The sequence below is a fragment of the Arvicanthis niloticus genome, chromosome 5 (genome assembly GCF_011762505.2).
Source record: "Arvicanthis niloticus isolate mArvNil1 chromosome 5, mArvNil1.pat.X, whole genome shotgun sequence".
In the NCBI taxonomy this organism is placed as follows: domain Eukaryota; kingdom Metazoa; phylum Chordata; class Mammalia; order Rodentia; family Muridae; genus Arvicanthis; species Arvicanthis niloticus.
In genome coordinates, this window is record NC_047662.1 from 101,790,741 (window position 1) to 101,806,788 (window position 16,048).

Here is a 16,048-nt window from a genome sequence, read left to right on the forward strand (position 1 = left end):
CTACCTTTACCCTAGATTGTCACATAGTTCATTTCTACATACATTGGGGCACTACCTGACAATAATAGTAATTACTTTTGCATTAAATAGTCACATACCCTTAAAAAATTAATAGAAGGGTTGGCGAAGCTATATTTTGTCTTTACCAACATGTTTCCTATTCCCAATACACCTTGGTCTTGATGTATAATGATAATAAATCCTCTCAGCTTTGCTTTATTTGAAGATGTATTTCATCCTTTCTATGAGGAACACTTTTTATTACTATGTTTATCATCATGTTTGTGTGTGTGTGTGTGTGTGTGTGTGCGTGTGCACACACACACATCTGGAGGTCAGGGGACAACTCTTGGGAGTTAGTTCCCTGCTTCCGCTGTGGAATCTGGGAACTGAACTCGGGTTGATCGGCTCTGCATATTGAGTGCTTTTACATGCTCAGCTGTCTCACTGGCCCTATTATTTTTCTTGAGAGGTGCTGGATAGAGAATTCTGGGTTAATAGTAATTTCTTTCAGTGCTTTAAATATATAATTGCATCGTGTTTGGATTCCATTGAGAAGTAATACATAATTTATATCACTGTTCCCTGTAAGCAATGTGTCTTCCTCTCTCCTCACTCCCACATCTCAGATACTTAGTTTCTTCCTTCCTTCTTTTTCCTCCTTCTTCCCTTCTTTTCTTTCTTTCTTTCTTTCTTTCTTTCTTTCTTTCTTTTTCTTTCTTTCTTTCTTTCTTTCTTTCTCTCTTTCTTGTACTAAGGATTTGAACCAGCTCTGCAAAAATCTACAGGATTGCTAGGAAGCACATGAGTGGCACAGATTAAAATGGCTTCCTGGGAGGTGGCAAATGTGTGGACTGAGGTAAAAGGAAAGGGTGCAGGGTGCCAAGGCCAAGGCCAGGAGCCAGCTCTTCACTCTCTTCCCTCTGCGCCTTGGGCACTGGACAGAGCAGGGTCAGGTTACCTTCAGGTGATTCTTGGGAACTAGCTCCCCCGACCCCAGGAAGTGCTTCAAACTCAGGGTGGGGTGAATTGGAAACTTGGCTAGGGCTTTGGGTGAAGCAGCAGGAAGAGCAGGCCAGGGCTGTGAAGACTGCCTCCCTCCCTGTGTGACTGGAGGCACAGTGCTCTGCAGCAGCATGGAGCCCCAAGATGCTTGCTGGTTTCCGGTTTGCCAGGCTCCTCTCTGAGTATAGTCCTCAGAAACTGCTGAGCGGTCTAGGCTGTGAATGTTTTCATTTTTATCTTCGGCTTTCAAAGGCAGTAGCATTAGGGAGCTAGACCTGACACTATTGTATGTAACCTGCTTGAGCTCACTGAGTTTCTCATCATCCCAAAGGTTTCCCATCATTTGGGGGAAACTCGGAATACAGTTTCTTCAGAGTTTTTTCTTCCTCTTTCATTTTTCCTTCCAGCATTCCAACAGCATACAAATTCCAATTATACACATGACATATTCCCACAGGTCACTAAAGCTTCTTTAAAAAAAAAAATCTTGTTTCTTTCTGGTTCTGCAAATTGGATCATTTCCATTCATCCATGTACCCAGAATGCATCTCTATAGGCCTAGCAAACTAGAAGGTATGTATACAGATGTTCCTCTACTTGTTACATCAGATAAACCCATTGTGAGTCAAAATGCTTTTAATGCACTTAAGACACCAAATGCATTGCTTAGCAACCCAGTCCACTGCGATAGCTGTCAGGCCATCCAATGAAAACTTCATTTCTGATAGTGCATTTCTCTATTGTTTGTATATTTCTGCTAAGATTTCCTATCTGCCCATCCATTAAGACAGCGATGTCTTTAATTCTGTAAGTATGCTTATAAAGCCTGCCTGAAGCCTTTGCCTGTTCTCACCAATCTCCACAGCTTCTCTCTTGTATTCCCAGGCTCTCCTTAGCATCTGTCTTCTGCCCCACACACCCCAGGGCATGATCAAGAAAGTATCATGTGGCAGAGAGCATGGGTAAATGTGTGACTCACATTGGGTGTTCCCCTTCCTGCAGGAATCAATGTCCTGCACTGCACATAGCTCAGTGCCTTAAAATGACTGTCTTGGAATTGTGTTTACATTTATAGTTATTTACTGCGGGGGGGGGGGGGGGGGCAAGTCAGGAATTAACTGCCTCATGATGGGAAGAATGCAAGTTCCCTACAGTAACATCTTTACAAGTTACATAGAAAGTATATCGTATCTTAAAATTCACTGCAGAAATGTGCTTTTTTTTAAAAAGGCTTTTGTAAAGGACCTAACCTTTGTAATGTAAATATCAGCCCTGAATGAAGGCACTGGACTAGAAGAAATTTGAGGGCCCTTCGTGCACAATTCAAGAGGAAGAAGGAATTTACAAGAAACAACGCAAAAGTTACTTTAGTGTAAACCAAGTTATATTTTATATTGAAGTAACCAATATAAAAATGAGTAACTCTTTCTAGAGGAAACTGCCTGCTCCCAGCTTGGGCTCTCAACAGAGCCTGATGACAGACTCTATGGACTAAAGTCACAAAGCCAAGGTCACTCAGACCCATTCTCTAAGAGTCTGAATCAGTGCCACGGAGAGAAATGGTGTTAGACAGAGAGACTGATGGCATGCTCACTTGACAGAGAAAGCCAGAGCAGGCGTCATGAACTAGAAACACTAAGTTATGAGGGAGCAGAGACCATGCAAACACTGCAAGTTCCCTACAGTAACATCTGATGACTGACTGGGAAAAAGAGCAGTTGCTAAAAGAAGTAGAGAGGCTCTGAGATAAGGACAAAGCCTCAGCTGCTGCAGGATACAGGGTTTTCCAGCTTCAGGCTGGGCTAACTAGACGCTTATGATGCATCCACAGCCCTCCACATAGACACTTTGTGTACTCTCCTGCCTGCCTTTTTTTTTTTTTTTTTTTTTTTTTGAGCCAACTTGGGAGAGGCTCTATTCTTCACAACTCAACGAACTTACCTACAATATAGTCAGCCTCTGACTTATGATGCTCTGACTTATGTCTTTGCAACCTACGATGATGAAAGTGATATGCATCCGGTACAGACAGTACTTGGACCTTTGCTCCCTTCTCATGCCAGTGCTATACGGCTTACTTTCTTGAAATTCGAGGCAGCAACAGTGAGACAAAGCTCCCTGTCAGCTAAGCGACCTTAAGGGTGAATAGCTCATCCTCTACAATGGACTGTGTTGCTAAATAGTAAATGCATCTGGCTTACAATATTTTCACTTGACAGTGGGTTTATATGACTGTAAACCTACTGGAAGAAAAAAAAAAGACACCTGTACACATTCCTAAGAATTTACTAGGCCTATAATGGCAAAAGAAATAGCGTGGGCACTCTAGGGAGAGGGGATAAAATCATTATTATGAAGGCAAGAAGCACAGACATAAGTGTCTGTCCATTCAAGGACCCAGACTTCTTGGTCTATTTATATTCCAGGGCTGGATCTGAATACATGATACACACACGGGAAGAACAAGTATGTAAGAAAATGGATATAAGGTAAGTAATAAGAGGAGGAAGAACTAAGCTAAACACCCAAGTCAGGGTTCCTTCTGCTGCTCAGGACTGAATGCTTTCGTAAGGAGAAAGGTGGCATGAACAACTTCTGTGGGCAGAGAGGGGTTAGTGTTCAAAGTATTGCTGTGCATACCTTTCCATCGTCTGCTGGCTACTCAAGTCCTGATTCACTCAGCCACTAACCATCCACCCAGTGTCACTGATGCAGGGCCTTGGATGGCAGCAAAAGGGACAAAGCTGAGTTGGCTCCTATTCCCAGGGGCTCGTAAAGCAGGGAGGCAAGATAAAGGAAGGACATTAAACCCCAGCAAATCCAGAGCATGGTGTCAACTCAGAGCAGTGGAACTAAAGTTTGATCAACAGCTACATTCTTTGCTTCTCCCACACCACCCTGTCAGTGCTCAAGAACTGGGAAGATGGAGCACGCCATCCACATGCCTAACCGGCAGAAACAATTTCATGTGGCTTGCTCACAGCTGGAGCCAAGGAACCAACATTACTCTTCCTCATCGGCTTGCAGGCTGCAAAGCCCAATGATAAGCCCAAGAGCCCTATGCCATTATTATTCAAGTACCTGGCAAGTCCCAAATACTAACAATGTGTTAGGCTCCACAGCGAATGGGGGGCGGGGGTGGGGGAGAGGACTGAGTTCTGGCCTCAAACACTCACAGCTGTTTTGTAATCTGATAATTGCGCATGACAAACCTCAGACCATAACTCTGAAAATAGCATGACTGTAATCATAACAAAATGGAACAGCCATTGGCAAAATTTGTTTTCTAGTTATCACTTCCAGAAGGAATTCTGTAACACTATTAGGGGAAGAGAAGAGAAAACCCTCTCAACTTCCTGCCACGAAACCTCAAAATTATCATCGTTGGCATGCATCCTTTTTTCTCCCTTGTTTCAAAGCATCCCTCCTTCTGTCTGTGCTGATCCCGCCCCACCTTCTCAGAGACTTGGATCAAGTCATAATTCAATTTTTCTCTCCTTTATCTTCAACTTCTCTCCATCCGCATCCTTCGCCACAGGGCTTAATATATTCAAGTTTTACTTTCATCTTTAAAAAAAACCATATATCCTTGCCCAGATGGTCTTCACTGCCTTCTAGTTCACAGTCTCGATTTTACCTCTGAAGTTGTTCTCTGCAAAGTCCTTAATGAATTCCTAATCACTGCATCCAAGGCCATGTCTCAGTGCTTTCTCCACTGACTGTAGCACCAGGCCACATGGCTGACAGCAGCTGACAGACTTTTACCCTGCCTCACCGTCATCTTGCTTCTTTGGTTATTTCTTATTCTGCATTTTGGATTCGTACGTGTCTGTTCGTATCTTAAACACTGGTGTTTTCCTCAGAGGGTTTTCCTCTTTGCCCCAGAATCACCCTGAGGAAGTCATGGTATGGTACCTCCCCCAACTGTATTCCCTCATTCATTCAACACGCAGTCATTCATTCAAAGTTTCTAACCTGAGGGCCACTGTTAGGAGCTGAGAAAACAGCTATAAACAAAAAACGCCCACAAGCCCTGCTCTAACAAGCCTACTATGTCAGGAGAGACATATGATGATCCAATAATACACAAGCAAGTGACTAACTACAAAACATGATACATGCTGTGGAAGGAAGGAGCATGGAGCACAGTGATATACACACACGCAAATGAATGAAGGTGAGCTTCAATGAAGGCCTTCTGCAACAGCGGGGCAGGAGACAGCAGAACAGGATGTGGGGACTGAGTTCTGAGTTAAAAACCTTAGGATTACCTGTGTGAGTGAAGACTTGAAGACTTTAAAAACAGTAGGAGCCACTGAAGACTTCTGAATGGGGGACAGCCTCGTTAGATTGGCAGTTTGAAAAGATTTGGTTTTTGGTTTCAAATTACATTTATTTATTTATTCATTCGTGTACTTGTGTGGGTGCTCTCGAGTGTTCATGTGTGGGTGCGTGTGTGTGTGTGTGTGTGTGTGTGTGTGTGTGTGTGTGTGCACGAGCACAGGGAGGTCAGAGGACAACCTCTGGGAACTGGGTTTTTTCTTTCTACCATGTGGGTTCTCATAGTAGAATTCCAGTCTTCAGCTTGATGGCAAGCTTCTTTCCCACATCTCATTGGCCCGGATTTTTGTTTTTCAAAGCAAGGTTTCGCTGTGTGCTAGTGTTTGGTGGGGGGAAAATGTTTTTTCGGTTTTTTGTTTGTTTGTTTTGATGCAGTGTAAAGAATGAATTCGAAAGGGTGTGGGCAGGTGGGAGATGAGCAGTTTACAAGGCTTTTGCACTATCTTGGATAGAGTAGGTTTATAGATTGGGCTTGGGAGTGGGAGTGGCTTGAGAGAGATTTACAAGGAGTGGAGTGAAAAGCTAGGAAGAGCATTCCTAGTTACCTAAAGCTCTCTTTTTGCCCTTCCTCCTGCTGGTCACCTTTCATCTAGATCACTGTCTTTGAAAGTGTTGTCCCAGGAGGGTTTCTTGTGGGGCTACAAAGTTGTCCAACTGTAAGTCCCTCTTCTTGGGCTTTTATAAGCAAACGGTGCAAAATCCCAGACCTTTTTTTCCCTCCCTTTTAATGATAACCAACTGAGTTATAAAGGGGCACTAAAATTTGTTAGTCATAAACTAAAATTAGCTCTTAACTGGAGTTCACAGAAGACTCTAATTTGGTTTTCTACTAAGTCTGGCTGCCAGGCAATGTTTGGCAACACTGCAAAGCCCCTGAACATAACACACACAGTTAGTTGGCATGCTCACCATTTTTAGGAAGGACACTTTGTTATTGAGACATTTACCAGTGATGTTTGGAGCTGGTCATGGTTTATGGTGCCTGGCATTCATGCATTTTAATTACAAATTATGATTCATGGAGTGCCACCATGACCGATTTAATATGGTGTGAGTTATTTGATTAACTCTGGGTTGGGGAGGGGGTAAAGGCCAGACAGGCCAGACCTCCCTGACCTTATTTCCTACTAATTGTCTCCCTTCCTTGGCGGAACATAAGGAGTGGGCTGCAGCCTCAGGAGCTTATGCTTGCTGTCATCCTTCCGAAGGCTCTCCCTCTCCCCTCCTCCCATCTCCCCCTACAACTTTCTGCCTTTTCTGAAAGCCCTTGCTCTGTTCTCACCTCTGTGAGGCTCTTTCTGAGTTCCTAATTTAAATTATAATCATCTGGTCCCCTAAATGTCCAACTACATCACCCTAGTTTGTCTTTCTTCTTGGCACCTACTATCACCAAATATACCATTTATTTATTTATTTATTTATTTATTTATTTATTTATTGACAATTTACCTCAATGTAGAAGATAGCTCCACAAAAGCAGGGATTTAAATTGTGTCATTTCTTTCTGCGTCACCAATACCTAGGACAACACCTGGCACAGAGTAGACAGTCCATCTGTAGTCACTGCATAAGACAGACTACGTCATGAGGAATTAGTAACCTCTTAGTCTCCTAAGCTACAAATGCACATAGTTCAAGTCCAAACCATTCCTAGCCCTGCTGCGGAGAGGAGCCACATAGAGAAACCCAGAAGCACAGGTTTATACACGCCTCCCCTTTTTGGCAGGCCCCACTAAGCCCCCTGCCACGACTCCCGTCCCAGGTGTATTCCTTCTTCCTACCCATCAAACACACTCAGATGAAAACTCCCAAAGATGAGCTCATGCATTCAGATTAATACTCAGCCAATTCCCTTTCAGAATTAAATATATGCAAGGTTTTATCCAAGTTACAGAGATCAACAATGAACAGGAATCTAGATTTGATCCTTGCTACAACAAAGTTTATGCAGTGGTAGGCATGTCACCCTGTTCTGCTTCCAGAAAGTTGGCCTAGTCCTTTATAGGAAAATATGAATGCCATATTGAAACTCAACAGATAAACAAGAAATAAGGGCAGGGTAAGGGTAAGCAGATGGAGGTAGGCAGGCAAGGCCATGGAGCAGGAGCATTTTTAGGGCCTAGAGCAGAAAGATACTGTGGCTATCACTCCTGAGGGAGACAGCAGGTCAGTGTGCTGGTGGGAGAGCTTTCATAAAGTTAATGGTAAGGTCTGAAGTGGACTGGGTAGTGTTGACAGCCCATTCAGGGATGTCTGTGCCCTATGAACCCAGTTAGACCTTTAAAGACTTTGAGGGCACGAGAAAATATTACAAAGCAGGTCTGGGGAGGTGATTTGGCCATTAAGAGCATGTACCACTCTGACAGAAGACCTGGGTTTGATTCCTAGGGGCCACTTTGGGTGGCTAACAACCATCTGTAATTCTAGTTCCAGGAGTATCTCAGCAGCTCCGGCCCTCTCTCTCCTTCTCTCCCTCTTCCCCCACCTCTCTCTCTCTCTCTCTCTCTCTCTCTCTCTCTCTCCCTCCCCCTCCCCCTCCCCCTCCACCTCCCCCTCCCCCTCCCCCTCCCCCCACACACACAGAGGAGAGAGACCTTCAAAAGCACTAAAAGACCTATTCAGCAGTGTGACAGGAACAAATAGTTTAAGCTTCTCTCTGTCCTCTAACTGTCCCAATTCTGACCTTTCCTTACCAGGATGAGCTCCCAAGTCCTACTGTCCTCCTCCCTGAGACCTCTTTACTGTCCCCACCTGCATGCCTTTCTCTCCTTTAGCCCCAGGAATAAGACTTCCATCCTTCTGCTCTCTGTTATACTGGGAGACAGAAACAATGTCTCAAGCATGTCCCACTTATCTCATACTTTAGAGCTTAGTATTGATCTAAGTTAAATTTCAGCGAGACAAGACCATGACAAGCACAACCTAGCCTTTCCTTACAACACACTAGTATTTATATTGTGCTAAAATACTCCTTCCCTCCAGCAGACGGGGCTGAGGAGTGCAGGGCCCATTGGCCTAGGTTTTCTCTCCATCCTCTCTGTTGTCACTTTTTTCTGCTTTCAATGTAACTAGTCACTGATGTTTCCTCTAAGGAGACTGGAGAAACTCATCCTGTTCAAACTACAAGCTGATAGGGAAAAAAAAAATCATCTGTGGTGAGAGACAGCAGACCAGTGCTTAGGGGGTAGGAGATAGGGAGAGCTCAACTGGACTAAGGCACATAGAATTTCTTGTAATCGAGGACATATTCCATGGTTTGGTTGTGTCTGTATAACAATTCTATCAAAACCTGAAGCATACAAAAGGATCTGTTTTATTATATATAACTAGCTTGACCTTGGTAATGTCAAGTTAAAACAAACTGCCTATAAATTAAGGGTCAGCTGCCTTAAGCTCAGAAAAAGAGTTTCAAATCACAATTCTGCCTCAACATAAAGCCAGGGCATGACCAATACAAGAAGACACAGCCTCTCAATGACTACAGAGCTTTAAGACTGATCCGTTCTTCAGCTATAGATGATGCATGTAAAAGAAGCAAAGGACACGAGGTTGATATACAAGAACCTCTACCAAAATACGTGAAGTCTTAAATACCATGGACACAGATTTGCTCTCCAAACGTCAGTATACCTAGGCTTAAGTGTAGAAAAGTGGTTTTTAAAAAGTAGAAGCTCTGCTAGAAGTTAGAAAAGCAATTTCTGCAGGACAGAGAAATTCTTTTATGTCCCAGAATGCTCCTTGAGAACCTGAGACTAGCTTGTCATGCATGGTGGTGCTGGGAGTCATTCAAATCTCCCGTGAGAAGGGATGACATCTTGCCAGGTGACAGAGACATAACGTTCACGTGGCTAAGTGGAAGGAGGAGACTCGTGTTTGAGGACAGGGAACATGGTTAGGAAAAGGGTCTTTCTCTTCTTCCTCTCTGTTTGACTTCTTGCTCTAAACTCTTGCACACAATCTGTTCTATTCCATGTCTCCTGTGCAGTTCTCGTGTCCCTTCTCTGAGTTCCCACTTAGCCTCTTGTCCCCACTTAGTTCAGCACTGACCATGTAGCAGTGCTGAACAAAAAAATCCATTGGAACAAGAAAGAGAGGGCAACGAGGAAGAGACTCAATGGAGTGTTGGGGGTTAAGAGGGTAGACTAGACAAGATGGGTCTGTGAAGAGATGGAAATAGTGAGAAAATACTGATTCGGTTAAAAGTAAAATGACAGTGGGCTCAGGAAAATTTAGAACAGGACAGGATTTGTGAGAAAGAACAGGAGAATCAGGTCAGTGGGAACACAAGCCAGGAGTCACAAGAGAGAGAGGTTGGAGGTCAACAGGAAATAATTGACGGTTAAGGTCAGAGGTCGTCAGAAGACAGCAGGCCACACAGTCAGACATTACCTGCTTACGAATCTGTTTCGAGGGCATTGCTGCAAAAATAGAAAGCACCTCAAACCCTGAAAAACCTACAAAACGCTTCCTCTCCTGGGGAGAAGTTTCTCCTTCTTGACCACACACAGGAAGTGTAGACTCTCTTCCACTTCAATTCTCAGTCACCAGGGTTCTTCAGGGACAGCTGACGTTGTGGGTCCTCGCGCCCTTGTAGAACAGCATCAGCTCCTCCCTGACGCGGTTACCCAGCAACCGACAGGCACCGAGCGCGCAGGCGCACCTAGCGCCCCCTCCGGGCACGGGGAGGAGGCGGAGCTTGGGCGCGCAGGGATCCTCTAGCTCCGCTAAGCCCCGCCCCCGCAGCGAAAGATAAGTCCGCCCGCCGCTCAAGGAGCTCCGGCAAGTGGGAAAGGCTGGGGCACCCAGACACCGCCTTCTCATGAATAATGCAGGATCCGGGCGGTGTCCCGGACCCGGAAGTGGAGTTGCAGAGTCACCGCAGTGGCTGAGCTGCTGACAGGAGGCGGCGGCGGAGGAGGAGGCGAGGCAAGACCTGCGGCTCCGCGGGGCTACTGCCGCGGTAGCTCTAGGCAACCCCACGGAGCTACGCCGGTCTCAGTCATCCCGCGAGCCTCTCGCCGCCTGTCCATTCTTCCATCAACCTATCCGCCCGACTGGTCAAGGGCGGCCTAGTCTGCATCATCTGCCGGGCTTCTGGGGCCGCCGCCCCGCGCGGTCCCATCGGCGTCCCTGGCCGCGCCCGGCCCCTGGCCCGCTCGCCTGCCGGCACCATGATGGAGGAGATCGACCGGTTCCAGGTGCCCACCGCGCACTCGGAGATGCAGCCGCTGGTGAGGGGGCGGGCGGCGGGCAGGCCAGGACCGGGAGGGGCGCCGCTGGAGGGGAGGGAAGGAACTAGGCCGTGGGGATTGTGCGAGGGGGCGCCTTCTGATAAGGTAGAGGGAGTCCTGAAAAGGCTTTGCTGGGGGAGGGAGATTTGCAGAGGGAGAAAACCGTGGGAGATTACCAGCAGTGCTAGTGAAGGACCTGGAAGGGCGGAGGGCACGGTCAGCAGATGCAGAACGCCGTCGGATAGGACCAAGGACTATAGTGCACACCGCTAGTGGAGGCCAATTTAGGAGGATGTCACAGAGCATCTTTGGCAGCAGGCCCAGGGGTCGGATGAGAAAGGCGTTTAGACCCCGAGGCCTGTAATGCTCAGGGCTAGGGAGGAGGCCAGCAGATCAGTCTAAAGGGGGAAAGGAAATAGGCCTTTAGAAAAGGAGAGGCCTGCCCGCCGGTCCTTTAGATAAAGATAGCAAAGCTGAGCAGGAACCTGACATTGATGGGGGCAGGGGTTCAGTGCAGGACCTGGGAATTCCCTTCCTCTCGAGAGAGGAGCCCCATTTCGATCTGAGGGCATCGAAATCTGGAAGGGGAAGAGTGTGCGGTGGCGAGATGTAGAATCAAGGAGACACATGAGAATGTGTCTCCAGGATAAGAGGTGGAGCTGTGCTGGAGTGGGCTGTGCCGACCGGTTCGGAATTCGGAAGAGCCCCTGTCATCTTAGGCCTACGTGCTTGGAGTCTTTGCTGGGCGGGGATCCTGCCTCCGGTCCGTGGTCCTGGAGTCAGGCAGGAATGATGTCATCGATGCCGGCGCCGAGGGGATGGAAGGGGGAGGGTGATGCCAGTTTATGGAGGCATGGCCTAAAGAAGAAGGTGCCTGCTGGTCATTGCCCTGAGGCTACCTGTCGCTGCTATCAGCATATGGATTGGAAAGTCAGAGGCCTAGCCAGCTGGCCTAGAGAAGGAAGAAGGAAAGAATGAAGAGGCCATGTTCATTCGCTTAATGCACCTTGGGGCCTGTGCTAGTAAGAGCTAAAACGAGGCATGATAGGCCAGGAACCAATAGGTAATGGATGCCTTACTCTCTGCTGGAGCCAACCTGTGCTCTCCAACTCCTGAAGCTTGAGGGCTCCCTAAGTCTCTTCCCTCTGTGTTAGCTCCCAAATTGACAGGTATGCTTTGTGGTTTCATAGATAGGAACTTGCCTATTACAATAGCCAAGGTGGACCACAGTGGGAAGGTGGGAAGTATGGTAGTTTGCTGGATAGTCAGTTGACATTGCTGGAGTAAGTGTCTTCTATGCTTTGTGAAGATGAAGCAGGTGGACTTTGTAGGCATGTACAGTATTAAACTGAGAGATGCTACAGGGCTTTTTCCTACCTTGATGCCACTACTGAATTCTTTGGAAACCAGAAAATCTCCAGGGAAAAGTTTGTTCTGTGAATGTAAAGAAGGACCTTGGGCTGAGTTAGAACTTCATTTAGTAGGTTCCCTATTTAGCTAATCTTGTTTTCAAACTAGGATGCCCTTCCAGTTCTAAGCTGATCATGTGTGGATGGGTGGATGAATGGGGTGGAGGTTCTAGTAAGTCCAGGAGAGGAGGTAGTTCTTGTTTCTTATCTTATCTGAGGTCCCCAAGAGAATAGTTGTCCAAGGAAAGAGAAGAAAGAATAAAGCCATTAGGATTGCACAGTTGTTTTGGTGAATCTGTTATTTCCTGGTATTCTTTCTTAATCATGGGTAGAAAGCTGTTTTGGTTTGTGTGGCTCTGAAGTAGAGAAGTTTGTGGTGAGAAGGTGCTTATTAGAATAGCTGTAGCTGCCCACGCCCTTTTTTGAAGGCTAAAGCAGTCTTCAAGAGAATCCTGTGCAGAGGCCGAAGGAATCTTAAAGAAATAACAATATAGTCTCACACTTGGGGGTCAAAGACAGTACCCTGTTTCTTGACTCTATTCCCATATTGGAGACTAGAGATACCCCTACCCCCCAACCCCAGACTCCTTAAGTGCCCTTTATTCTGTTGAGAACAGCAGAATCTTGTGTAGCATTTCCCCAAGGACATTCATTCGGGTCATAAGGAATCAAGATGCACACTACAGAGGTAGAAAGTAGAATGGCTCTGTAGGGGTGTTTGGGGAAAGACCGTCAAAACTAGGATCCCAGGCTCAGATTCACCTGTGATCTCGTCCACTTTTTGCTATTATTTATGGAGACCTCTAGGAAGTCTCTCTTCTCCTTAAACTGAGATAAACTATTCATTCCGAGTTTAAACAATAGTTCCTCATACTCCCTTCCAAAGAGTATTATGAAGCCCGATATACTGACTCAGAACATTGATTTACCAAATACTCAACATCTACTCTTTCCAGACACTACACAAGATATCAGGACACAGTGGTTAGCAACGTAAGTTCAGATGGGGCCCTGCCCTGATGGAGCACACAGTTCAGTAAAAGTTTATTTCTCTTGCTCACTCTATGAGCAAGCAACCTGAGAGCAGAGTAGGGTCAGCCCCCTTAGGCCCCAAGAAAAAATAAGGCAGCTCCTGTATTGGCCCCATTACTCCTTTCAGGACCCGGGTGTATGGACAGAGACCTGTGTCTTGGGCCCCATCATCAAATAACCCTCCTCACCCATGGTAGTAAGAACGCAGAGGCTATTCCTCTCTTGGAAAGATGAGCTGTAGGAGAAGCATCTTCTTCTTTATTTTTACTTGAAAGAGAAACCTGTCTTGAAAAGGAGGCTTGGGGGAGTGGCAGCCACTGAGAGAGAAGGTGCAGCCAGTAGATCTGGGTGTTTCCAAGGTGCTAATTTAAGCATTAGCTCTCAGCTAGTGGGAGGCAGAGGAAGAAATCCCTGCCCTATTGTTGCTGCTGCTGTTACCACAGCTGCCTAGAGCCTCTTGTCTGGGGTGGGAGTTTGTCTGAAAGGAGTGGCTTCTCTTCTTTCCCCATCATGGCAATTATTTAATTGGCCTGGCTACATCTCAGCAGCTGAACCAGGTCCCAGCCTATCTCTGAGTTCCCCAGGGTCTCTTCTTGTCTCCTTAGGAAAGAAAGGAGAACTTCTCTTGTGACCTATTCCCTGAGTTCTGCTCCCGCTCTGTCTTCCAGAAACATTGGAATGGCCCATTTTGTTGTGCTAGCTGTGCCACACACTTTACAGGTCCAGGGAAACTTCCTGATACCCAGGGCTCTGCTGAGCAATTGAGTAATATTTGGGCTGTTGTTGGTATGAGTGGCAGGCACAGGCCCTGTGGCCTGTTGTCTGTTCAACTGGTTGGTGTAGCCATACCGTCTATGTCTTTGAAGAGATTTGTTGCAAGAAAAACAAATAGAGCTTTTGAGTACTTAATTTCATCAAGCAAACTCTGCCTTCTGTTCAGACAGAGGCAGAAGACACTTACAGAATGGCATATGGCAACAGACGTGGTCCCTGCATGCTTGAGAGAATGCTAGTCTAGCCTCACTGAAACCAGATTACCCATTAACTCATTTGCTTAGTTCATGAGTTAGCACCTGTCTGCTCCATTCCTGGTACTGTAAGGATACAGAGACAAGTAAGGGCTCTGCCTGTAGATCTCCAGAGGATGAACTTGAATGATGACAAGAAGATATATGTCATATCTTCCTAAAATATTGGCATGGATATGTCAGAATGAACAGCGATGCATGGTGATCCTGAGAGAGTGAGGGAAGGCTGTCATCCTGACCTCTGACTGAAGCTGAATGAAGAATTTAAGATTTCTGTTGTCTGCTGGCTCTAAGGGCTGGGGATTGCCATGGTGTTAACTCAATGACTGGGCCACAGGAGCTCCTGAAAGAAGAAGAGAGCACCATAAAGATAGCAAGTCAGCACTCTGGAAGACAATATATGTATGCGCCAGTCTAAGTGCCTTTAAGTTGTTCCTTGAGGTCAGATAGTTCTTCAGTTTAAGGGTGGATCCTGGGGAGAAGTCATATCTATATCTTCCTCTTTGGAAAACTAGGGTTTGGTTTGCTAGGGCCTTAGACTTTACCTACACAGCTCCTTCTCCAAAAAAAAAAAAAAAAAAAAACACCAAGAAAGAACCTAGATGCTGTGTTGGGATCAATAACAGAGACTCTCACTGTAGAAGTATGCCCAGAGCGAGGTTGACTGAGGCGCCATGGGATAATGAGTACCACAGGAGATCCAAGAAGCGCCCAGCGCCTGCAAAGATAGGTTCTGGTCCAGTGGAAAGTGGGGGCTTACCTGTCAGAGTCAACACTGCTCACCAGCTCTGAGAAGAGGATCGGGAGCACCAGTCTGACATGGTGCAGGAAAGGCACCAATTCCAGGCAGTGGGTGTGAGAAAGAAACAAGAGGACATTTGGGATGAATTAGAGGCTGTAATTATGGGAAACACATTTGAGCTTAGGTTTCTACTCTAGTGGTTAATAATGTTGGAGAAGGTGAGGTTGGAGGCTGAGAAGGCAGTAAAGAGATGTCTGAGAGATGATGGGTCTGAGCTAAAACATATGTAGAGAGGAGGAGGGGACAGACATGAGGAAAGTGAGATGGCAGACATGAGAAAAGCCTCTTCGGAGGTGTTGTGGAGAGCTAGGAAATCAGATGACCCCAAGGTTTCTGATATGGATTTGGACAGAGGAAGAGACTATCACCAGCCATCTCAGGAAATGTGAAGCTGTACCCTTTACACAACTTCTGGGATTATAGGAGACTCAGGAGTTCTGAAAAACCAAGCATGAGGATAACAGTGACCCCCTCAGCCTCAAAGGATGGCTAAGACATGTGCTTGTCTGAATTTTCTCTGTAGCCTGGCTCACTGAGTAGAAGAGAATTTGTGGCAGCAAGAAACCAGAGTGGGTTTTTTCTTTTTTAATTCTTTTCTAGACAGAGTCTCGTGTAGGCCAGGCTGGCCTCAAACACAGTAAGTAGCTAAAGATGATCTTGAACTCCTGAACCTCCCGCCTCTGCTTCTGTATATAGGCAAGGAGTTAAGTCACAATATAAGCAAAGGCGACTTTGAACTTTGTTTTTTTCCCCCCTCCACCTTCCAAGTGCTGTGATTCCAGTGTCACCTGCAATCCTATGGCTTGTATAGCTTTCTGGCCTGACTTCTCATCATCTATGGTTGGATTCCCAGGCCCTTTCACTGGTTTATTCTACAGTGGATGTGTACATGTTACAGCATTATGTGCAAGAGCCACAACCAGAAGAGGACAATACACCTTCCTCTTCTGAGAGTACTTCACATGCCATGCCCTGCGGGCTGTAGTTGGAGTTGAAACCTGGTGCTACTTCACTGCAGGCAAGGGGTGCCAAAGAAACAGACTTCTCTTACAGGTGGCTTGGCTTCTCAGATGCCCCCAGTGTGGCTCTGCAGGCCAGTGACCCATGGTAGCCGATGTTCAGGCGGAGTCATTCACAGACCTCAAGCAACCCACTGCCTTTAACTGCTGGTAGCCCAGAGTGAACAGGAATTGAAAGTGG

General features: G+C 46.3%; 2 protein-coding genes across 9 annotated transcripts in view; one reads left to right on the forward strand and one right to left on the reverse strand.

The window, feature by feature from the left end:
• The window catches only part of Dnai1 (dynein axonemal intermediate chain 1), a 67,645-nt gene extending 57,685 nt beyond the window's left edge, over nucleotides 1–9,960 (reverse strand). For 2 of the 3 annotated variants that reach the window (XM_076935155.1, XM_076935154.1), the window contains exon 1: nucleotides 9,736–9,955. In XM_076935155.1, coding sequence (XP_076791270.1) covers nucleotides 9,736–9,762 — 27 coding nt within the window. In that variant the 5' untranslated portion in view covers nucleotides 9,763–9,955. Of the gene's footprint in view, nucleotides 1–9,735 lie in introns of all 3 variants that reach the window. The other variant, XM_034502484.2, reaches the window with a different exon arrangement.
• Nucleotides 9,961–10,026: 66 nt separating this feature from the next.
• Fam219a (family with sequence similarity 219 member A) overlaps nucleotides 10,027–16,048 on the forward strand; it is a 52,855-nt gene continuing 46,833 nt past the window's right edge. The window contains exon 1 of one of the 6 annotated variants that reach the window (XM_034502290.2): nucleotides 10,027–10,577. In XM_034502290.2, coding sequence (XP_034358181.1) covers nucleotides 10,518–10,577 — 60 coding nt within the window. In that variant the 5' untranslated portion in view covers nucleotides 10,027–10,517. The remainder of the gene's footprint in view (nucleotides 10,578–16,048) is intronic. The other 5 variants (XM_034502286.2, XM_034502293.2, XM_034502291.2 and 2 more) reach the window with 5 other exon arrangements.